Below are 16,723 nucleotides of genomic sequence, written 5' to 3' on the forward strand. Positions count from 1 at the left end.
ATCGCGATCTAAATATATCTCTGTTCTATTGCGCAGTATCCCAAAGAGAACGGGCGAGTGGGTGTAATTAAGGAGGGCTGCGCTGGATCCTATCGAGTGTCCACAGCAATGATACAGTGCTTTCGGCAATGACTGGGGGAAAAGCCGCCTGGGGTGGGACGGTCTGGGGAGTTGAGTCGGCAATCCCCACACGTGAGCTTAAAGAAGGGGAATCGGCGTGCTGTATTTGTTTCCATGCTCCTGAGGAGATCAGGTTCAGTCCCTGCAAACATGTCGTCTGCCAGCCGTGCCTTGATCGTCTACGGCAGGCCAACATCTTCAAGGTGATTCTGAGCAAGAACTGCATCAATTGGCCTTCGCTCCAATATGCAAGAGCGCAAGACCTCGTTCCTAGTGTGTCACTTCTCTTGTGTCTCCCTGCAGGCAGACGCTGGGATAAAGTGCCCCTTCTGCCGGCAGTTTGTCGAGGGATATTTCCCGATCAACGATGGGTGAGTGGCCTGCTGGCCCATGTGTAGACCCTCCTTGCTGCTTGTGGCCAGGAAATTTTCTCATGCACTTCCACATTTATGACTTGTGAATGGACACATCTGACATTCCCTTGTGTTGTCCATGACAGCGCTGGGAAGGGCAACCCGGCCCTTGTCGAGGCAAACAGGGCAGCCCGTGCAGCGGCCGTAGCTAGGCAGCCTGTTGTTGTCAAGAAACAAGCAGCGGTGCGTCCACCTCCTGTACTTTCTATTCTCCATGCTTCTTGGATCTCAACAAAAGCACCTGAGCTGGCGCTAGCATGCTGACTAAGTGGATGCCAACTTCTGCGTCGCAGGTGCACGATGTTCTGCCTCCTTCGGATTGGGAATGCGCAAAGTGCCAGAACATCAACTTCTCCGCGCGCTCAAAGTGCAACAAGTGCGGCCAGCCAGGGCCGAAGGGCGCACCAGCGATCATTCATGGAGCACCGTCAGGCGTGCGCAAGGCAAGGACAGACTCCCCACTGTCTCATCGTGCATGCATAATAACCAGGCAGAATTGCCATTCAACAGACACTAAGGTGGTGCATGTTTGTTTGCCCCAGGACGTCCTGAAGTGCACCGACAAGGAGCTGAGAGACTGTGCACTGGAGAAGATGCACCCCAACTTCCAGCAGGCCTTCCAGGAGGCGGGCACGCCAGCGCAGACCGGCCTGGTGCCGGGCGCGGTTGGCGGCAACGCCGATTCGGTGATCGCTGCCATGTCCAAGCGCGGCCAGGACCGCCTGCACCACGTCATCCGCATCCTGGCAGGTGCGCGCCCCATGTCCCGTGCTGCAAGCGATGCACTGCTGCATGATTGCATGACAATTGTTGCATGATTGCAACCAGAGAATCGAGAATCATGCTGCAAGTCTGAGGCCTGCGTATGTGCCTTGCAGAGAAGGGTCATGTCAAGGAGCTGGCGACGGCATTCTATGGCAACTACACGGTCCAAGACCTGCTGGACGCGACGCACAAGTTCAGGCAGGCTGCCGCCAAGCTGCGTGCCCGAAAAACCGCAGCCAGTCAGGACATCGAGAGGATGCTCGGCTTCTCGGACGGGCAGGACTCGCTTGGTACAGCGCCTGCCTCCTACTCTGTCCTACATAAAACCGTATACAACCCTGCTCAATAAAGAAGCATGCCTAAGGATTGTTTTCCTGCAAATCGCTTCTCCTCCTGCTGCAGAAGCCACAGAGTGTGTCTATGGATTCATGATCATGCTTGCTCCGCGATGATTGCGCTCACACACCAATAAGGTCCTGGCATGCTTGCGTAGGCCGGATGGCGAGAGGCATCGCGGGGGCCATGCCAGAGGGCGCAATGCACAAGCAGGGCATCTACGTGGTGCTCAAGCTCCTGGAGGTGGGTGACTGCGCAGACATCCTCCCGCTGGCGTCCAAGCTGTTCCCGGGAGGCCCAAAGCTCACAACCGACCTGCACTCCCCCGAGGCCTGGCGTGGCGTCAAGATTATGACTGGTCTTGTGGACGCCATGGTGCGTTGTCTCATCTGCTACCTGTGCAGTGCCAACCGGCTGGCCAGAGCTGGAAAACTCACTTTTCATTGGATATGACTGGTGTCGAAAATCTTGGCTGCTTGGCAAACCTCTACACCCAATAGTGTGACCAACTGCACTGTCTCCAAACAAGCGGATCTTCACACCCAAGAAGGTGACAAGCTGCGCTGACAAAACTTGCTGGTGCAGAGCGAACTGGCGCACCAGGGGGGCCACATGTCTGCAGCAGCAATGGGGCTCCTCGACAGCCTGTGCGGTCTGTACCTGAAGGATGAGCAGGCCGTCATCAAGCTAGCCCAGCACAAGAACTATGGCCCCATGCTTGTGGACGCTGCCTCTGCAGGCCTGCCGCGCCCAAAGTGCAAGCAGGTAAGTTCATCTTCAATCCATGGTGTGAAGAATTTACACATGCATCAGGTCAAGTTGCATGGCTGGTTCTGAGCTCTTTGTGCTGTGGGCAGATGCTGACATTCCTGGCCAACAGTACTCGGCAGCTTGTGGAGAACAGATGGGGTCTGAACACTGTGACGGCCTTGGTCTCTTTGACTGCAGCAGATGAAGAGTGAGTGCTTTCTTGCAGGAGTCCTCTTGAATTGCTTTGTCAGTTATTTTCCAATGCACATCACCCTGAAGCACTGTCATTATTGCCCGTCTGCAGTATCAAGGACATCATAGTGACCCACATCTGCATCACTGCGCAAGCACTGGAAGGCTCGTTTGCACGAACAGCGGTGAGAACGAGCTCCAAACCATCAGAATCCATCTACTTTGCTGGCCATTTCCGCCTCTGAAGTTCTCATGCTTTCCTTCCCCTGTTCTAGCTCACACTGCAAATAATCTGCTGTGTGGCCATGTCAGGTGAAGAGCTGGACCAATCAGCCATCTCCTGCTTTTGGAGCAAGTCTGGTGTGGAAGATTCTGCAGCGACTGGATGATGAGGACGAGAACAGCTGGGTGAAGAGCATTGTGAACGAGCTGTTCAAGTGCCTTGGATCGATCCAGAGTCAATTAAAGGCCTTGGACATGCTCAGTGATGCCCTGTGCTTGAAGGGGGTCCCAGACCATGCAGTGGCCTCTCACATGCAGGTGTGACCCTGCGCTTCACAGCAATTTGCAAGACCGGGCCCCTTTCATGTGAAAGGATTACTGCCGTCCGGCAAAGGTGCATGATCCGGTGTGTCTATTGATGCGATGTTCGTGTCCTGGCAGATGCTGCATGATGTGCTGGGAGATGCGAGAGCTGAAGAAATGCTGAAGAACGTTGAGAGGCAGCGGGGAGCTAAGGTTGCCCAGCAACCGCACAACAAAGTAAGTGCCATCCCTGCTATGTGTAGATGAATTTCTTGTCCCATCCTTTCTGTGGGATGCAGACGATGTAAAATTGCATACTTAATGTGATAGATGAAGAGTGTTGTGCAGGCTCGTTCCGGAGGTGTGCAGCCAGGCGCAGGTGGAAAATGCCCTGTGCAATTTGGCTCACTAAACGGCCACGAAGACTACAGCAGCGTGTTTGCGTCCCCGCCGCGGAACCTGCCTGCAGCCAAGGCCCCCGCCGCGCCGCACCCCTCTATACTGGGGCCTCCATTTGTGCCGCCGCCTGCTCAGCCGCAGCCGCCGCCCCCACTGGCGCCTCCACCAGCAGCCCCCATCCCCAACGGGTGGGTAACAACACGCAGCGTGCCTGTGCAAAGAGATGCTCTGCTTGTCTTCCAGCGTCAATTTTTGGTACAGGAGTATCACAAGGGATCTCATGGGACTCTTGTGCTGAGCAGGATTCTGCAGTCCGGTCCACTGCTGCCAATCCCCCCGCCCACCCAGATGGCCAACGGCACCAGGCCTCCCCCACCGCAGAGGCTGATGGTGTCGCCTCGCGGCCAAGGCTACAAGCCTGGCCCTCCTCCTGTGAGGCTCCTGCTTCTCTCCTGCCTCTCATCCTTTCATACCACCAACAGGAGTATGAATGTCAAATCACACCAAGTACGGCATGTGAATGCTAGTTGCTGCCAATCCGCTACTAGTCCACTGCACGTTTACAAGATACTAAACATGTATCTTCTGTCCCAGCTCTCACGATTGGGAACACTGGGCACATTGGCAGGGCCAAAAACCTGATGAGGGCCCCACTTGTGTGCAGGGAGCACCCGCAGCAGTTCCGGCCCCGCTGGCACACCTCATACCTCACCTCATGATGGGCGCCCCGGCCCCTCCTGCACCTGCGGCCCCGCGCCCCGCCGCCCCGCCGCCTGTGCCTGCGCCTGCGCCAGCCCCATCTACCAGCATGCCGAGCGCAGCCGTCAATGGCCACCACAGGGCGCAGCAGACTGGCCCGGCGCCGGCAGCGGGACCCCCTCCACGCATGCCTGTCATCACGCCCCCTGCCGAGCACCGAAACGCCCGGCCTGCCCAGAACGGCATCCACCCGCCTGGAGCTACTCGGCAGGCTGCGCAGGCCCCGGCTGCGCCTGCTGCAAGGTGTGAATCCGCTACCTTGTTCATGGCATAGTTTGTTGTATGCCAGCCATTGTAATAAGGCCAGCAGTATCCACCTGGGGTCCAGCTTGTCAGAGACCCGCAAATAGGCTTCCTGTGGTGATAACGTCAGCTCACAGTGCCTGTGCTGCTGCAATCAGGAACGGGGTGCGACCGCCAGCACAGAATGTGCGTCCTGCGGCTGCGGCTAACCTGAGCGGGGCCCCTCCTGCTGCTGATCACGGACATTCTGCGATGAAGGGCTGGTCTTGCCAGGTACTTTGCATCCTGCATGCTTCTGTTGATTTTCGCGGCAGGCCTTCATGCATTGCACAGCCTTTCAGATCTGATGCTCCTTGTGCTCGCGCATTGATGAGGAATGCTCCTTGCAGGTGTGCACATACAAGCATGAAGGCGCTGAAGCAAACTTCCTTGCATGTGCCATATGCGGAACTCCATTGCCGGCTGAATCTTAGCCTAAGATTCATCCTGAGGATCTACTGTGGAGGTTCCATTGTGCACAAATGTGTACAGCGCTGAATAAGATCTAGACATCGAGAAAAGGGGCAATTCAAATAGGCAGGTCCTTGTGCTGGTTCATGTCATGCATTGCTGTGTTATCTTGAAGGTCTTCACGAACTTCCATGGAATTGAGCTGAGAGTTGTGCTATTATTTGAGGGTGAGTTTTTTTGGCCATGAAATTGTTAGCTGCCACAGCGATCTAATACAGAATGGAAATATCCTGGAGAGCATTTACTCCAACATTAAGTGTAAAGTAACCATAATCATAGCACCCACAAATGCATTCTACGAATGCATGCTCAAACCACGCTCAATTTCGCAATTCGATTATTAAAGAGGGAGGTCTCTTTGATTACAACGGCGTCTTTGCCTCGTTAGCTTGTTGCATCTTCAGCACACTGTGACGGAAGGGCTGTTCTGTACAGTGTGGCCTGAATCTGCATACTGGAAATCTCCAGACTCTTCATGGGCAAGCATGTCCAGCGCGACTATGCAGCTGTGGGCCACTATGGGCTCAGGGTCAGTGCTGAAGTCTTCCAGCAGCTTCACACACCGCCGGTCAGCGATTGACCCTAGAGCTTCTGCAGCTTCATGGCGCACCATGGCATTCTCTGAAGCATCCCGCAAAACCTGCCTGCGCGCAGTCACAAAACATTGCATGAATACGACAGCTTTGAACCTTGAAGACAGCGAATGCTCCGCCAGCACATGCAGACATGCACCAAAAAGGTCTCACTATAAATTTGTCCCATGCAGAGCATGTGGGATGGGAAAAGGGACAATGTGAGCACGGGCGTACTCTAGGGCATTGATGGCAGCAGGATCCTGGACTTGGCCGAGAACATATGCCACCTCGTGCTTGAGCAGAGCGCTGTCACTCCTGAGAGAGTCCTCCAACGCAGCCACCTTGCAGCGCAGACATGACTGGGTCAAAGGCTGACATGTCACTCCATGATGCCAGATTATTTAGGACATCATGAAAGGCAGGGAACAGCACCATAGAACACACCTCGTCCCTGCCGCCCTTGTTGCGCAGAGCAAAAAGGGCGGTGTATCGCTTGAAGATGGGGGCATCTTCATCCAGCAACAAGCTGCGCAGATCAGCCGTGGGCGTGCTCAGAGGGGCTGCCGGGGCTGGATCCACTGAAAGGTATGGTGAGGAGTCGCCTCCATTGCAGGCTCCACCATTCTCATGCCCAGATGTTCTCGCGAAGCACGCCTCGCTGCCAGGGGCATGGTCCTGGGAGTTGGCGGTTGTTTCTGAGCAGCTTCCGGGCCCTGCAGTAGCCTCAACTGCTGCTGCTGTGCCACTGTTGCTGGCAGCCTCTGCATAGTGCTGAATGCGCTGCAGGGCCAGCTGGCAGGTCTGGGCTACTTCCAGGCATGGATCACCGCTGAAGTCCCGCAGCAGATCAAAGCATTCTGGAGTCCCGATCGCCCCCAGTGCCTCCCCAGCCTCATGGCGGACCCTGCAGCGGTGCTAATCGGTATAAAGAAGAAGCCACATTGGCATAGACCCACAAGATTGTGAGGCGTTTCACGACTCAGCACTGTGGAAGTAATGAAGTTGACTCACATAGGATGTTCATGCTGGTCCACCAAGATGCCAGTGAGAGTGGCTATCGCAGCGGGGTCCTGGCGCTGACCCAAGCAGTAGGCGACCTCATGACGAAACAGCGCAGACTCATCCTGCAAGGCTTTGCCAGATAGAACACATAATGTCAATCTCCGCTGTCTTCAGATCTTGGTCTGCGAATGGAAACTGATGCAGCTGCTCAGTTTCATGTGATCCAGCTGAAGTGATGCTCGAAAAGGCAACAAGATCATCCAAACACCCACCAGAAATCAAGGCTGCTTCTGCCGATGGGCCTTTCAGGTTGCGAAGAGCAAAAAGGGCTCTGTACTTTGCTGGCAGGGAGGTACTGGCAGCTAACACCTTCTGTCTCATTTTTCCTATCACCTCCTCGGATGCCTCATGTTCGACTGCCATTCCTTCAGGATTTGATCTATGTCAGAACGTCAGAAAGTTATTTAATTGCAGTCTGGCCAGTGTCTGTCTTTGCGCAGTCACAAGGCCAGAACAGCGCATTGCTGGCGTCACCTGTGACGTAGCACGTGGCTTCCCATGCAATTGGAGCAAGAGGGAGAAAGATTCCAATGTTTGGATCACAGATTCTGCTAGATCGTTGTGATACAAAGGCCCCGGTGACGAGACGCTCGTGCTCACCGTGGGGATCTCACACACGGACTACAACACGAGGTGCATCATATTGATTCATTCTCCACAGGAATGGAAGACACGCTCTTCGGCATGTCTGATTGCCCCATCGTTGGAGGCTACAAGATTACTGGGAACATAGGAAGCGGTGCATTCAGCGAAGTGAGCAGCCACACAACATTATCGCTGATCCAGTATTGCAAGATGGTGGACACTTACCCAGTTCTGGGACATAGGCTTCACACGGTATAGGCATCGCAATCTGAATCCGCCTCTTACATTGTGATGACACTGATTGCTTGGTCACAGGTATTCAAGGGAGTCCATATGGAAACTGGCCAAGCAGTTGCTCTGAAGCACGTCACTAAGACGCTTCAGCAACGAGGCAGAAATGGCGTGGAAGCCAAGCAAATGTGGTCACGGGAGTTGAGAGCCATGCAGGACTTAAGCCATCCAAACATTGTCAGGCTGCTAGACGCATTCCCACAGGTTAGACTGCCAGTGACAATTTACTTTGCATCATCAGCTTAGTGCTGTGTCCAATGTGTTATCAGAGAATGAACATTTTTTTTGACAGGGTGATACGGTTGTCCTGGTCATGGAGCTCTGCGCAATAGATCTTGCGGAAGCCCTGCAGCACACCTCACAGCGCCTGGATGAAGCCCTCACTAAAGCCCTGCTTCTGCAGTTGCTGCAGGGCATCGCCACAATTCATGAAGCAGGCCCGTCCCCCAACCCCCCCGGCATAAGAAATTTACCTTGCATGTTCACCTGCTTATGCATGCATCACATAGACGAAACATGCTATTGAGGAGATTGAAGGGCGTGACATGTGACAAGCAGGGTACATGCATCGCGACTTGAAGCCAGCGAATCTTCTGTTGACGTCAGAGGGAGTGCTTAAGGTGGCAGACATGGGCCTGGCTCGCATGCGCGATGCTGAGGCTGAGCGCGCAGGTGGCTACACCCACACAGTCGCGACGCGCTGGTACCGCGCCCCTGAGCTGCTGCTGGCATCGCACTCTTATGGGCCCGCTGCTGACATGTGGTCCGTCGGCTGCATTCTCGCAGAGATGCTGGGTATGTCTTGTCTCGGCTCGCCAGCTGCTCTGACAGCATTGCACCCTGAGCTGTCTTGGTACCATATCTTGCAGGTATGCATGTGCGAGGGTTCAATTTCGAGGCATGTAATCCCCTACAGGTCTGGGGCCGTTCTTTGCTGGTGAGACAGACTTGGACCAACTAGGGCGAGTCACTTCAGTTCTGGGCAGCATAGATGTGAATGACTGGCAGGACGCCACTTCTCTGCCAGACTTTGGCAAGGTATGCTCACAGAGTGTTGCGTTCTCACATCTTCCCAGAGTGTCCCCCTACATTGTTAGCCACATTTTGCAGCTGCCTGCAATCTGACATCGTGCTTTCCACCTGCTGAAGGTATTCTTTGCCGAGTCTCCAGCTGTCAGCATGGGGGAAATTCTGCCAGATGCGTCAAGAGCTGTCCTGGATCTTCAGTGTCAGCTTCTAACCTGGAATCCAGGTGATATTCCCTCTATTCTTGTGGCTGCTGTTTGAAGCTTTTTCAACCACAATTGAACAGGTCTTATCTGGTCCCGCCAAACTCTGCAGGGAAGCGCATGGCAGCATCAGCTGCAATGCAACATCAATACTTTTCTATGGAGCCCCTTCCTGCGTCACAGACAGATATGGCCAATTTTGTGAGGGAGTCATGCTCGGCCAAGGAGGCCTCAAAACGATCAAGAAAGGGGCTGTGAGGACCTCTTGAGTATCCTGGGTTCACTAGCCTCATGAGCCTGATCAGGTGCCTGCAGCTTCTGGTAGACATGCCGCTTGATTCAGATCTTCTTCAGAATTTTTCAGGTAGCTATGTCTCTAAAGTGTTAATTTGCAATGCGCAAAGTGATCAGAAACGATGCAATCATATACTACAAGACACTCCACTGTCTTGACAAGCTCTTTATTGCGGCCCTGAGAGGTTATCATTCTCAAGGTAGTGCACTTGACCCTGTACGTGCTCAACAGATGTATTCTGTCGGAGGCGAGCTCGTGGAATCTCAAGCACACACATGACTTGAAACTTTGAGGGATGGACGGGGCAAGTGACATGTAAAGACATCAGATCAACAGTAGAAACCTGTGTGTGTATGCTGGCTACTAGCGCACAGTGACAGCCCTGATATGGTGGAAGTTTCGCAATATCATGAAGCCCAATCAAATTGAAGAACCTGTTAAACCTTGCTGCAATCTTGCCACTAGTGTCACGGACAGGTGGTCAGCTGCCACTGCGCATGCATGCGTGTGCTTCCCAATCAGGTTGTACATGAATGCATAAAAGCAACTTTGTCGTTTTGCAGCAAATCACAACGGATTTAAAAATGGCATTGCACTTGGAAGATTGCCAGACACTGGGACAAGATTGCTGAACCAATCCTGCCTTCACCTATTGACTCAAGTTTTTCTGGAAGTTGAAGTCTTGCAAAATCAGATCTGCACCATCCTTGATATCTCAATGGTGCAGATATAACTTTGTACGAGTGTTGCATGAGCGTGGCTATCCTAGCTACCTGGTCCTGCAAACATGCACATCTTGCCCGACAAGAAACAGCGCAAGGATTATATAGTTTCTGTCAGTAAGCAGATTGCTCTAGTGCCCCTGCTTCTACGTGTAAAGTGTACAGATTGAATGAAAGCCTTCTTATTGGATGTCCACACATCATTTCCCAGAAAAGCTCCACACATTTGAGAAAAGCCAGGGAGTGTCACTTTGATGAGGCCAGCATACTGACTCCAGCGATCAGGACAATGGAGGACAACCAGTACCCAATCTGCTCTCGGCCGTTCAACTCCTTGAAAAGGATGATTCCCCAGAGACCGGCAAACAGCAGGCCCGCCTGAATGGGCCAAAACGCAAATTTAATGCATGGACAGAGTGCTGCAAAGCCTGTCAGCGCTCAAGCCACCATTTAAGAACATCTGGCACAGAGTGGGCATACCTGCATGATGGGGTAAGCTATGGAAAGGCCGACATTTGGATTTTGTGTGGCCACAATGGAGCACGCCTGCACGGTCATACACATGAAAATACACCAACACGGCTTGCATGACTGGTCAACCAACAAGGCAGCCTGCACATTGCCAGATTCAGTTGTATGCATCACCAAGTGGATGGATTTTAGGTGGAGGGATAAGGTGGGGCTACTCACATTCCCAGCATTCCAAATGATACCGGCGAGAATGCCTGGGAGGGCAGCAGCCCTGGCATTCAGCTGGAAGGGTGCTTGGCCCAGAGCGATGAAGGCCAGCGTCAGCAGAGGGGCTGCTACCAGCACTCCAACGCCCATGGAAGGGATGTACGCAAGGCCTTTGGCCTCCTCTGAAGCGAAATCCATCGGTGCGAGCACCAGTCCTGTGCACAGAACGCATCAGTAGAGGCTGTGCTCTCATAGGGCAATTTATGAACAGCGATGAAGCAGGACTAGCTCATCGTGGCCAGGTATCACCGTCCTCACCTCCAAAGACACCTGCGACCACAGCCGTGGCCAGTCCGGCCAAAGAGGTGCGTGTGCGCCTCTTCTTGGCATTCTCGCTCCTCAACAGGGACTCCTCACCCCTGCCTGTCTCGACTTCTGCACCCGCTTCCTCTCCTTCTCTTACAGTCTCTGTGGATAATGGACATGATTCAGCAATGATGCGTACCGGTCATTAGAACATTTGAGGTAACAGAGGCAAGTCAGCCCTCTCCGGTGGATTTCCTTCACAAAGGCTTTTATGGGCAATTCCCTTTGTGTACCTTCATTCTGGCGTCTGCGAGCTACAACTTCGCCATTGAGGGCTATTCCGGCTATCCCGCCAATCAGAAGCATCAAGCCCGGCGCAGCCAACCCGGGCTTTTGAATGGTGTCTCCCTGAACCTTGACTCCGAAGGTGAAGGACACGACAACTGCATAGCACATAGGGCTGTCCTCGGTGCTCTGCACACCCTTTTAGTGCATTGAACAAGTTCTCTGACCCGCAGGCGGGCATGACAAGCATCAAGCATTGAGCAATGCAAACAGCCAGCTGCTCACACCTGCTGTTCCACTCCAGAGCCCGGCAGCAGTTGACAGTCCCAGAAATTGAATGGCAAATATAGTGCAGGCCATCGAGATGACAAAAAACACGCCTGACAGGATCCCCAGAGGCGTGAACACCTGCAAGAGTGAAGCCTGTGTCAGAGAAGGAGCAATCAGAATAATATTTGTGCATTAATCGGAAGTAGGAACCACATTTTTGACAATGACAAATGCGTGATGTGACTCAGATTGTCAGAAGTCACCTGGTGGACGAACAGGAAAGGCAAGGAAGAGATGATAATTCCGATACATGTCCAGAAGTTGAAGATGGGCGGTGACACCTGCAATCAAACGATCTGGAATTATTGTTAAACTTTCAGGAAGATGATGTGGCCAAAGAGAAGCAGAATTATTGTTCAATGTCAGCAGCGTCCTCCAAGAAAGACACACCTCCGCATCCTGCACCCGTTTGATTTTTGAGAAGATCCCGAAGGTTCCATTGAACAGAGCAGCAAGTACAGCCACGAAAAAGCCTCCCACGTCCATGTCCACGTGTAGCACCGCGTCCAAGAATAGCAGATCAACAAAACAGCATGGGGATGGAGCTCGGGACGTTGGACGTACGATTGCTCAGAGCCACCACTGCTTGTCCCGATGCGAAGTTACTCACGCTAATCGCAAAGATTTGATATTCAGGGCAGCATCAAGGCTCAAAGGAGCGTGGGCAGTTGTGCTTGGGCAATAGTGACATGTCCGACATCGGCGGAAGCGCGACGGGAACGGGGGGGACCTTGTTACAGCTTCAATTGAGGGGCCCTGGGTGCCACCTCAACCAAACTGCAAAGTGAGACCCAACAAACATGATGGACGATCAGGAGCAGCCATCAATGCGTCAAATGCCCAGCAGCAGTGGGGATGATAGCCATGACGAGGATGACGGGACGATGGCTCTGCAGCTATTACACCGTGGGACTTCGGTCCTCATTTCCGGGAATCAACGCACAAAACAGGCTCTGGTTGGCTTGAAAGGCCGCGTCAGGAAAGCTGTGGGTCTTGGAGGATGGCACTGGCTGCGGCTGAGCAGCGGGGAGGAAGTAAGGCTGCAGAGGAATGCACTCACAGTCCTCGAACCACCTACGGGACACCAAGAATCGGTCCGTTGTTGCATCCGCTGGTTTCGAACGATGCTATCCTGCCTGATACGTCCAAGCCCACCACCTGAATCTTTCTAATGTCTTGCAGGATTTCTCGGAGGAGGAGGAGAATGCAGCGAATCAAGCAGGTATCTTCTCATATGTTCTCGGGCAAGGTGCTTTGGGCGAAACGCCTCGTTGCAGAGCGCCCACAGAAAGCTGAGCTCTCAAGGAAGCAGTTGGACACGGTGTTCCGGCTAGTGAGGTGGCCTTTCTATTATCAGCGAGGCCTTCAGAGCCAAGCCAAGCCTTTGACGGAAGCTTCTTCCGGAACCGGATGTTAACATCCAGACGTGGGCCAAACCTTTCCGGCTGTCCACAGAGCCAATCAGACAGATTCTCCAGCGGGAGTGCTTGGAAGAAATCTAATGACCATTGGCAGCCTGTTCTTTGGGCGTGCTACTCTTGGAATTGGAGAAGCATATTGTATCACCAGCAGTCTCAGAACCATATAGGAGGCAAGAGAATAGTGAACTGCAGGCAATGATGATGAGCCCAGCGCCAGCTATTTGTACAGCCACTGACACTGCTGTGCATGGTGTGCAGAGGCGCTTCCACGGATGCGGGCAAGGAGACCACCCAGGCCGCTGGCTCCCTCTCCAGGTGCCACCTTTGCAGCCAAGGAGTGTCTTGGCAGGACCTTCCTGAGGGTTGCGTTGGTCAGAACACAGTGATTCCTCTGCCACAAGTGTGGCTGTTTTGGGAGTGCTGACGTGTTGATGTTTTGTGGTGCAGAATTGCCTCATCAGCGGCGGATATCTGTGCGGCATGGCAGCCAGCCGGTAGGTGGCCAATGTTGTGGTGATCCTACATGGCGTTCCTGGCATTGATGTAATGCTGCTGTGTCAATTGAGCACCTCAGAAATCTGCTGTCATGCGAGAGGCCTGTGTGACTGATGTGCAGAGGATCAATTTCCACAATCTGGAGACTGCAGCGCTGAAGAGGTATCGGAGGTTCTACAAGCTGCCTGATGTGGGGCCCAACAGCAGCAAGGACCAGCTCGTCATGGCTGTGGGCCGACACTTCATGGCACAGGTATGTCCAGCGATTTCCGTCATAGCAGAAGGTGTGGATTTTTTGGCAAGAGTAATATGTCACAGGGGCATCTTTGACTGGTGGTGCTGAATGAGGACTGTGGATTGCAGACTGTGGATGAGAGCAAGGTCATTGCCCTGTTCGTGGCAGCGGCGAGGCGGGCTGCTTTGGAGCCAAGGGAAGACTAGCAGTGGACTTCAAGAGGGCAGTCTGTGAGGCGGGTGCATGGCGGTCAGAATCTTGATTACGGCAGTGTACTTATAGTGCAAGACTGGCGCGTTTGCATCATCTTTAGCCTGGCGAGTGCAGATCTCAACTGGGCCACTGCCTCTCTGCAGTCCTTTGTACAAAATAGAGTGTCAAGACGATGGAAAGGGACAGCATGTTCCTGTGTTCGTCAGCTGAATTGCAAACACTGTTGAGGCCGCATAGAGGCGGCGTACATTAGCTTCTTGCAGGCATTACACCGCAGCCATCTCTGGCTGCAATGTACCATAGCTCATCTTATTCAACAGTCATGAGCGCATTTTTGAGGTACTGTTTGCTTTTCAGCCAACGCATGCTTTTAATCTCGCGCAGCAGCAATCAGACGGGATGGGAATCATCTTGTTTCCTCGCAGACACTTGTTGGGGATGTGAGCTCATGATGATAATGATTCTGACATCTTCTGTCAGATTTTTGACTGCAGTATATCTGAGAACATGTTGTATGCAAGAATAATTTGGTGGCTGCTGTTTCCTATGGCAAGGCTGCTGACCTGATGTGTTGCTAGTGTAATTATGTACCGCTGCATGCTACTTACTAATTCCATGTGTCACTGTAATCTGGAGGGCAACATGTACATGTCCTTTCTGATCAAGTGATAGCGTCCAATCTGAGATCTGTCTTATAATTTTGGTGCCACAGTGCGTGAATGCACACCCGAAACAAATGCATGAGCACACAGGGGGTCTTGTCACACGTAGGAAACTGCATGCTTGCAGGTATTGCCCATAGATCTCCATCCAGACTCATGTACTGATGTGCCCTCCAGACAGTACATGTGCACAAGCCAAGTTGTACAAATGGTCCGTTTCTGTTCCTTTGTATTGTACAAATTATTTCAAAGTGCTGCAGCAGCAGCATTGTTGCTATCGGTTCACAAAGCAATCGATATCCATCACATCCAGAATCCTGCCATCCTGCTGACTGATCAGCTCAACAGCTTGCAGCTTCTGAAGACCTTCTTTCATGGGCAGTAGTGTGCACACCACAGAGCTGCTGCCGTACGCATCTAATCTCGATACAACTGTAGAGCTCAGGTCCTGCAGAGCAGAGGACACAAAACTGTTTAGCGCCAAGTGTGTGCATGTAGCAGTTCCAGGCGAGTCGCAACAACACACAGGCTGATATACCACCTTATATGTGTCTGTGCTCACCTCAACGACGAGCCCGCCTTCTGCTGGCTGCTCAGGGACGCGGAGAGCAAGGTTTTCGAGAGTGCGGTCCACATTACTCCTGACAGTAACTTTCGCAGCAAACGGTATTTCAAGGTGCACTGCCTGCGTAGCCAAGCATGGCCTTAGATCTGAGGCACGAGAATATATTGGGGCAGTGAAGTGGATCTCCAAAGCAGAGTCCACCACGCACTTGTGGCAGGGATGTCAGAAGCAGCTCGACATCCTTGGAGTTGACAGCGTTTGCCATGATCTGCTGAGTCTGCAGCCGCCCCAATTTGCCCAAATTGCCACGCCACCGAATCTCCATTTTGCCCAAAGCGCCAGTGAGCGCACTGCCAGCCTCTGCTGGCGATGCCTTGGAGGAATGCAACGCATACAGGAAGTTGCTGGACCCCCCGGCGTCCACTATCTGGAAGGATGTGCATCACAAAAGCTTCTCAAGCATCTCACCATATGAAGCAATGCAGTTACAACATTGCAGAGCATGCACTTATTGGGTCCACACCACAGTTGAACAGTTGTGATGATGCACATCACTGATCAACTGATACCTGTGCCTTGCTAACGCACCTGCAAGGAATCTGCGTAGCTTCCCAGCGAGCTGCTCTCCGCATCCTTTGATGGCTCCCCATCGCTCCAAGCACTGCTTGCAGGGACTGCCACAACACTTGGAGCTGCATCCAGGCGGATATATGCCAGAACTAGGGGTCTGCTAGTCAAGTTCTCCACGCAGGCCTCCAGGAAAGTCTGCCGTGTCAATGACCTTATCTTGGTGCGGACTGACAGTGGGTTCTGGGCCACGAACTTGAAGTACTGTGGCTGATACGCTGTCTCGCCTTTATCAATGTAGGATGTGCTGCAGATAAGGGTGTAAGCAGAGATCTCCTTGATGTCATGCTTTATCAGGAAGTCGTGACGCTCTCCAGGATCAAGCTTTGGCAGGGGCGTTGCCGTTTCATACAGTGTCATCTTCTGTCGGGCGCTCTGCAATTCAGCCTGCGAACGATTCCTCTGCCACCTGGTGATCTTGGGGAGTTTGGAGCATCCGCGATGTGAGAAACGATTCAGCAGTGAAGCAGTGGAAAGGGCGGCATCCGGACCTTGATGACAACTTCTTCCACGGTGGCGTTCGAGTAATTGCCCACCGAGATATAGCTGCTGAACGCCTGCACATAGGGAAAGTTTGATCCCTCAGACAGACACAGCCAGACAAGTCCTGGCTTCTATGACCAACTGTGGAGGGTTCCTTACTTCACCCAGATGAATAGTGCCGAAATTCTGCGGCAGCTCAAGGACACCATCGATGCCAAGAGCATCGATCGGGTTTTCAATGTTCGCTCGATGTGCAAATGGTCCTGTCAAGTCCTGTCAGCAGGTACAATTTGAGATGGTTCGCTGGGAATGCACGATCCTTGCGAAGCTTCCAAGAGAAAAAATCTGCTGATCCTCGCACCTCCTCTCCTGAATTCGATTCCAAGGCCAGATCATCAGGCAGAAAATCTTGTCTGAGACCAAGACCTTTTGGGAACTCCGCAGGTATGTCCGGCCTGCAGAGCCTCATCACCCTAAACGCCAAAGCGTGCATCCTTTTCTACTCAACCATTTATTGCACTGGTTTTCTGAAAAGGATTTTGTTTTGATCTGCTCCCATCGCCAACAGCGATCGACTATCAGCATACCGGCTTGAATGTCATGTAGTAGATTGCCCCACCTAGAGGTCAAGCCGTTGCCTCAGGGTCCAATT

The 16,723-nt window shown here is 52.9% G+C and overlaps 6 protein-coding genes across 6 annotated transcripts; 3 read left to right on the forward strand and 3 right to left on the reverse strand.

Annotated features, from left to right (window-relative positions):
- Positions 1-128: 128 nt before the first annotated feature.
- Positions 129-4,716, forward strand: COCSUDRAFT_67012 (hypothetical protein; the record flags this gene model as incomplete). Its single annotated transcript, XM_005646182.1, has 14 exons — positions 129-161; positions 424-491; positions 620-716; positions 827-967; positions 1,076-1,283; positions 1,412-1,588; positions 1,792-2,009; positions 2,220-2,399; positions 2,889-3,116; positions 3,240-3,338; positions 3,450-3,688; positions 3,803-3,932; positions 4,165-4,502; positions 4,686-4,716. The coding sequence occupies 14 exons, from the start codon at positions 129-131 to the stop codon at positions 4,714-4,716; spliced, it is 2,187 nt and encodes a 728-aa protein (XP_005646239.1).
- Positions 4,717-5,412: 696 nt separating this feature from the next.
- On the reverse strand, positions 5,413-7,012 carry COCSUDRAFT_17554 (deoxyhypusine hydroxylase; the record flags this gene model as incomplete). Its single annotated transcript, XM_005646183.1, has 6 exons — positions 5,413-5,656; positions 5,822-5,928; positions 6,032-6,189; positions 6,334-6,491; positions 6,599-6,719; positions 6,862-7,012. 6 exons carry the CDS (start codon positions 7,010-7,012, stop codon positions 5,413-5,415), a joined length of 939 nt encoding a protein of 312 aa, XP_005646240.1.
- A 321-nt stretch (positions 7,013-7,333) lies between these two features.
- On the forward strand, positions 7,334-9,012 carry COCSUDRAFT_37420 (kinase-like protein; the record flags this gene model as incomplete). Its single annotated transcript, XM_005646184.1, has 8 exons — positions 7,334-7,447; positions 7,550-7,600; positions 7,649-7,729; positions 7,818-7,966; position 8,084; positions 8,134-8,320; positions 8,442-8,576; positions 8,867-9,012. The coding sequence occupies 8 exons, from the start codon at positions 7,334-7,336 to the stop codon at positions 9,010-9,012; spliced, it is 864 nt and encodes a 287-aa protein (XP_005646241.1).
- A 1,005-nt stretch (positions 9,013-10,017) lies between these two features.
- On the reverse strand, positions 10,018-11,856 carry COCSUDRAFT_43352 (hypothetical protein; the record flags this gene model as incomplete). The annotated part of the gene is made up of 6 exons (XM_005646185.1): positions 10,018-10,149; positions 10,252-10,317; positions 10,462-10,664; positions 11,328-11,448; positions 11,574-11,651; positions 11,761-11,856. The coding sequence occupies 6 exons, from the start codon at positions 11,854-11,856 to the stop codon at positions 10,018-10,020; spliced, it is 696 nt and encodes a 231-aa protein (XP_005646242.1).
- A 330-nt stretch (positions 11,857-12,186) lies between these two features.
- On the forward strand, positions 12,187-14,397 carry COCSUDRAFT_30176 (hypothetical protein). Its single transcript, XM_005646186.1, has 6 exons — positions 12,187-12,464; positions 12,553-12,592; positions 13,050-13,106; positions 13,239-13,285; positions 13,408-13,539; positions 13,650-14,397. The coding sequence occupies exons 1-6, from the start codon at positions 12,198-12,200 to the stop codon at positions 13,725-13,727; spliced, it is 621 nt and encodes a 206-aa protein (XP_005646243.1). The 5' UTR covers positions 12,187-12,197; the 3' UTR covers positions 13,728-14,397.
- Positions 14,398-14,507: 110 nt separating this feature from the next.
- COCSUDRAFT_48220 (DUF974-domain-containing protein) lies at positions 14,508-16,706 on the reverse strand. The gene is made up of 7 exons (XM_005646187.1): positions 16,433-16,706; positions 16,231-16,344; positions 16,080-16,145; positions 15,550-15,975; positions 15,170-15,388; positions 14,959-15,081; positions 14,508-14,844 (listed from the first exon to the last, which is right to left on the reverse strand). The coding sequence occupies exons 1-7, from the start codon at positions 16,562-16,564 to the stop codon at positions 14,671-14,673; spliced, it is 1,254 nt and encodes a 417-aa protein (XP_005646244.1). The 5' UTR covers positions 16,565-16,706; the 3' UTR covers positions 14,508-14,670.
- Between the last annotated feature and the right edge of the window lie 17 nt (positions 16,707-16,723).

This window comes from Coccomyxa subellipsoidea, assembly GCF_000258705.1.
Source record: "Coccomyxa subellipsoidea C-169, whole genome shotgun sequence".
NCBI classification, from domain to species: Eukaryota; Viridiplantae; Chlorophyta; class Trebouxiophyceae; family Coccomyxaceae; genus Coccomyxa; species Coccomyxa subellipsoidea.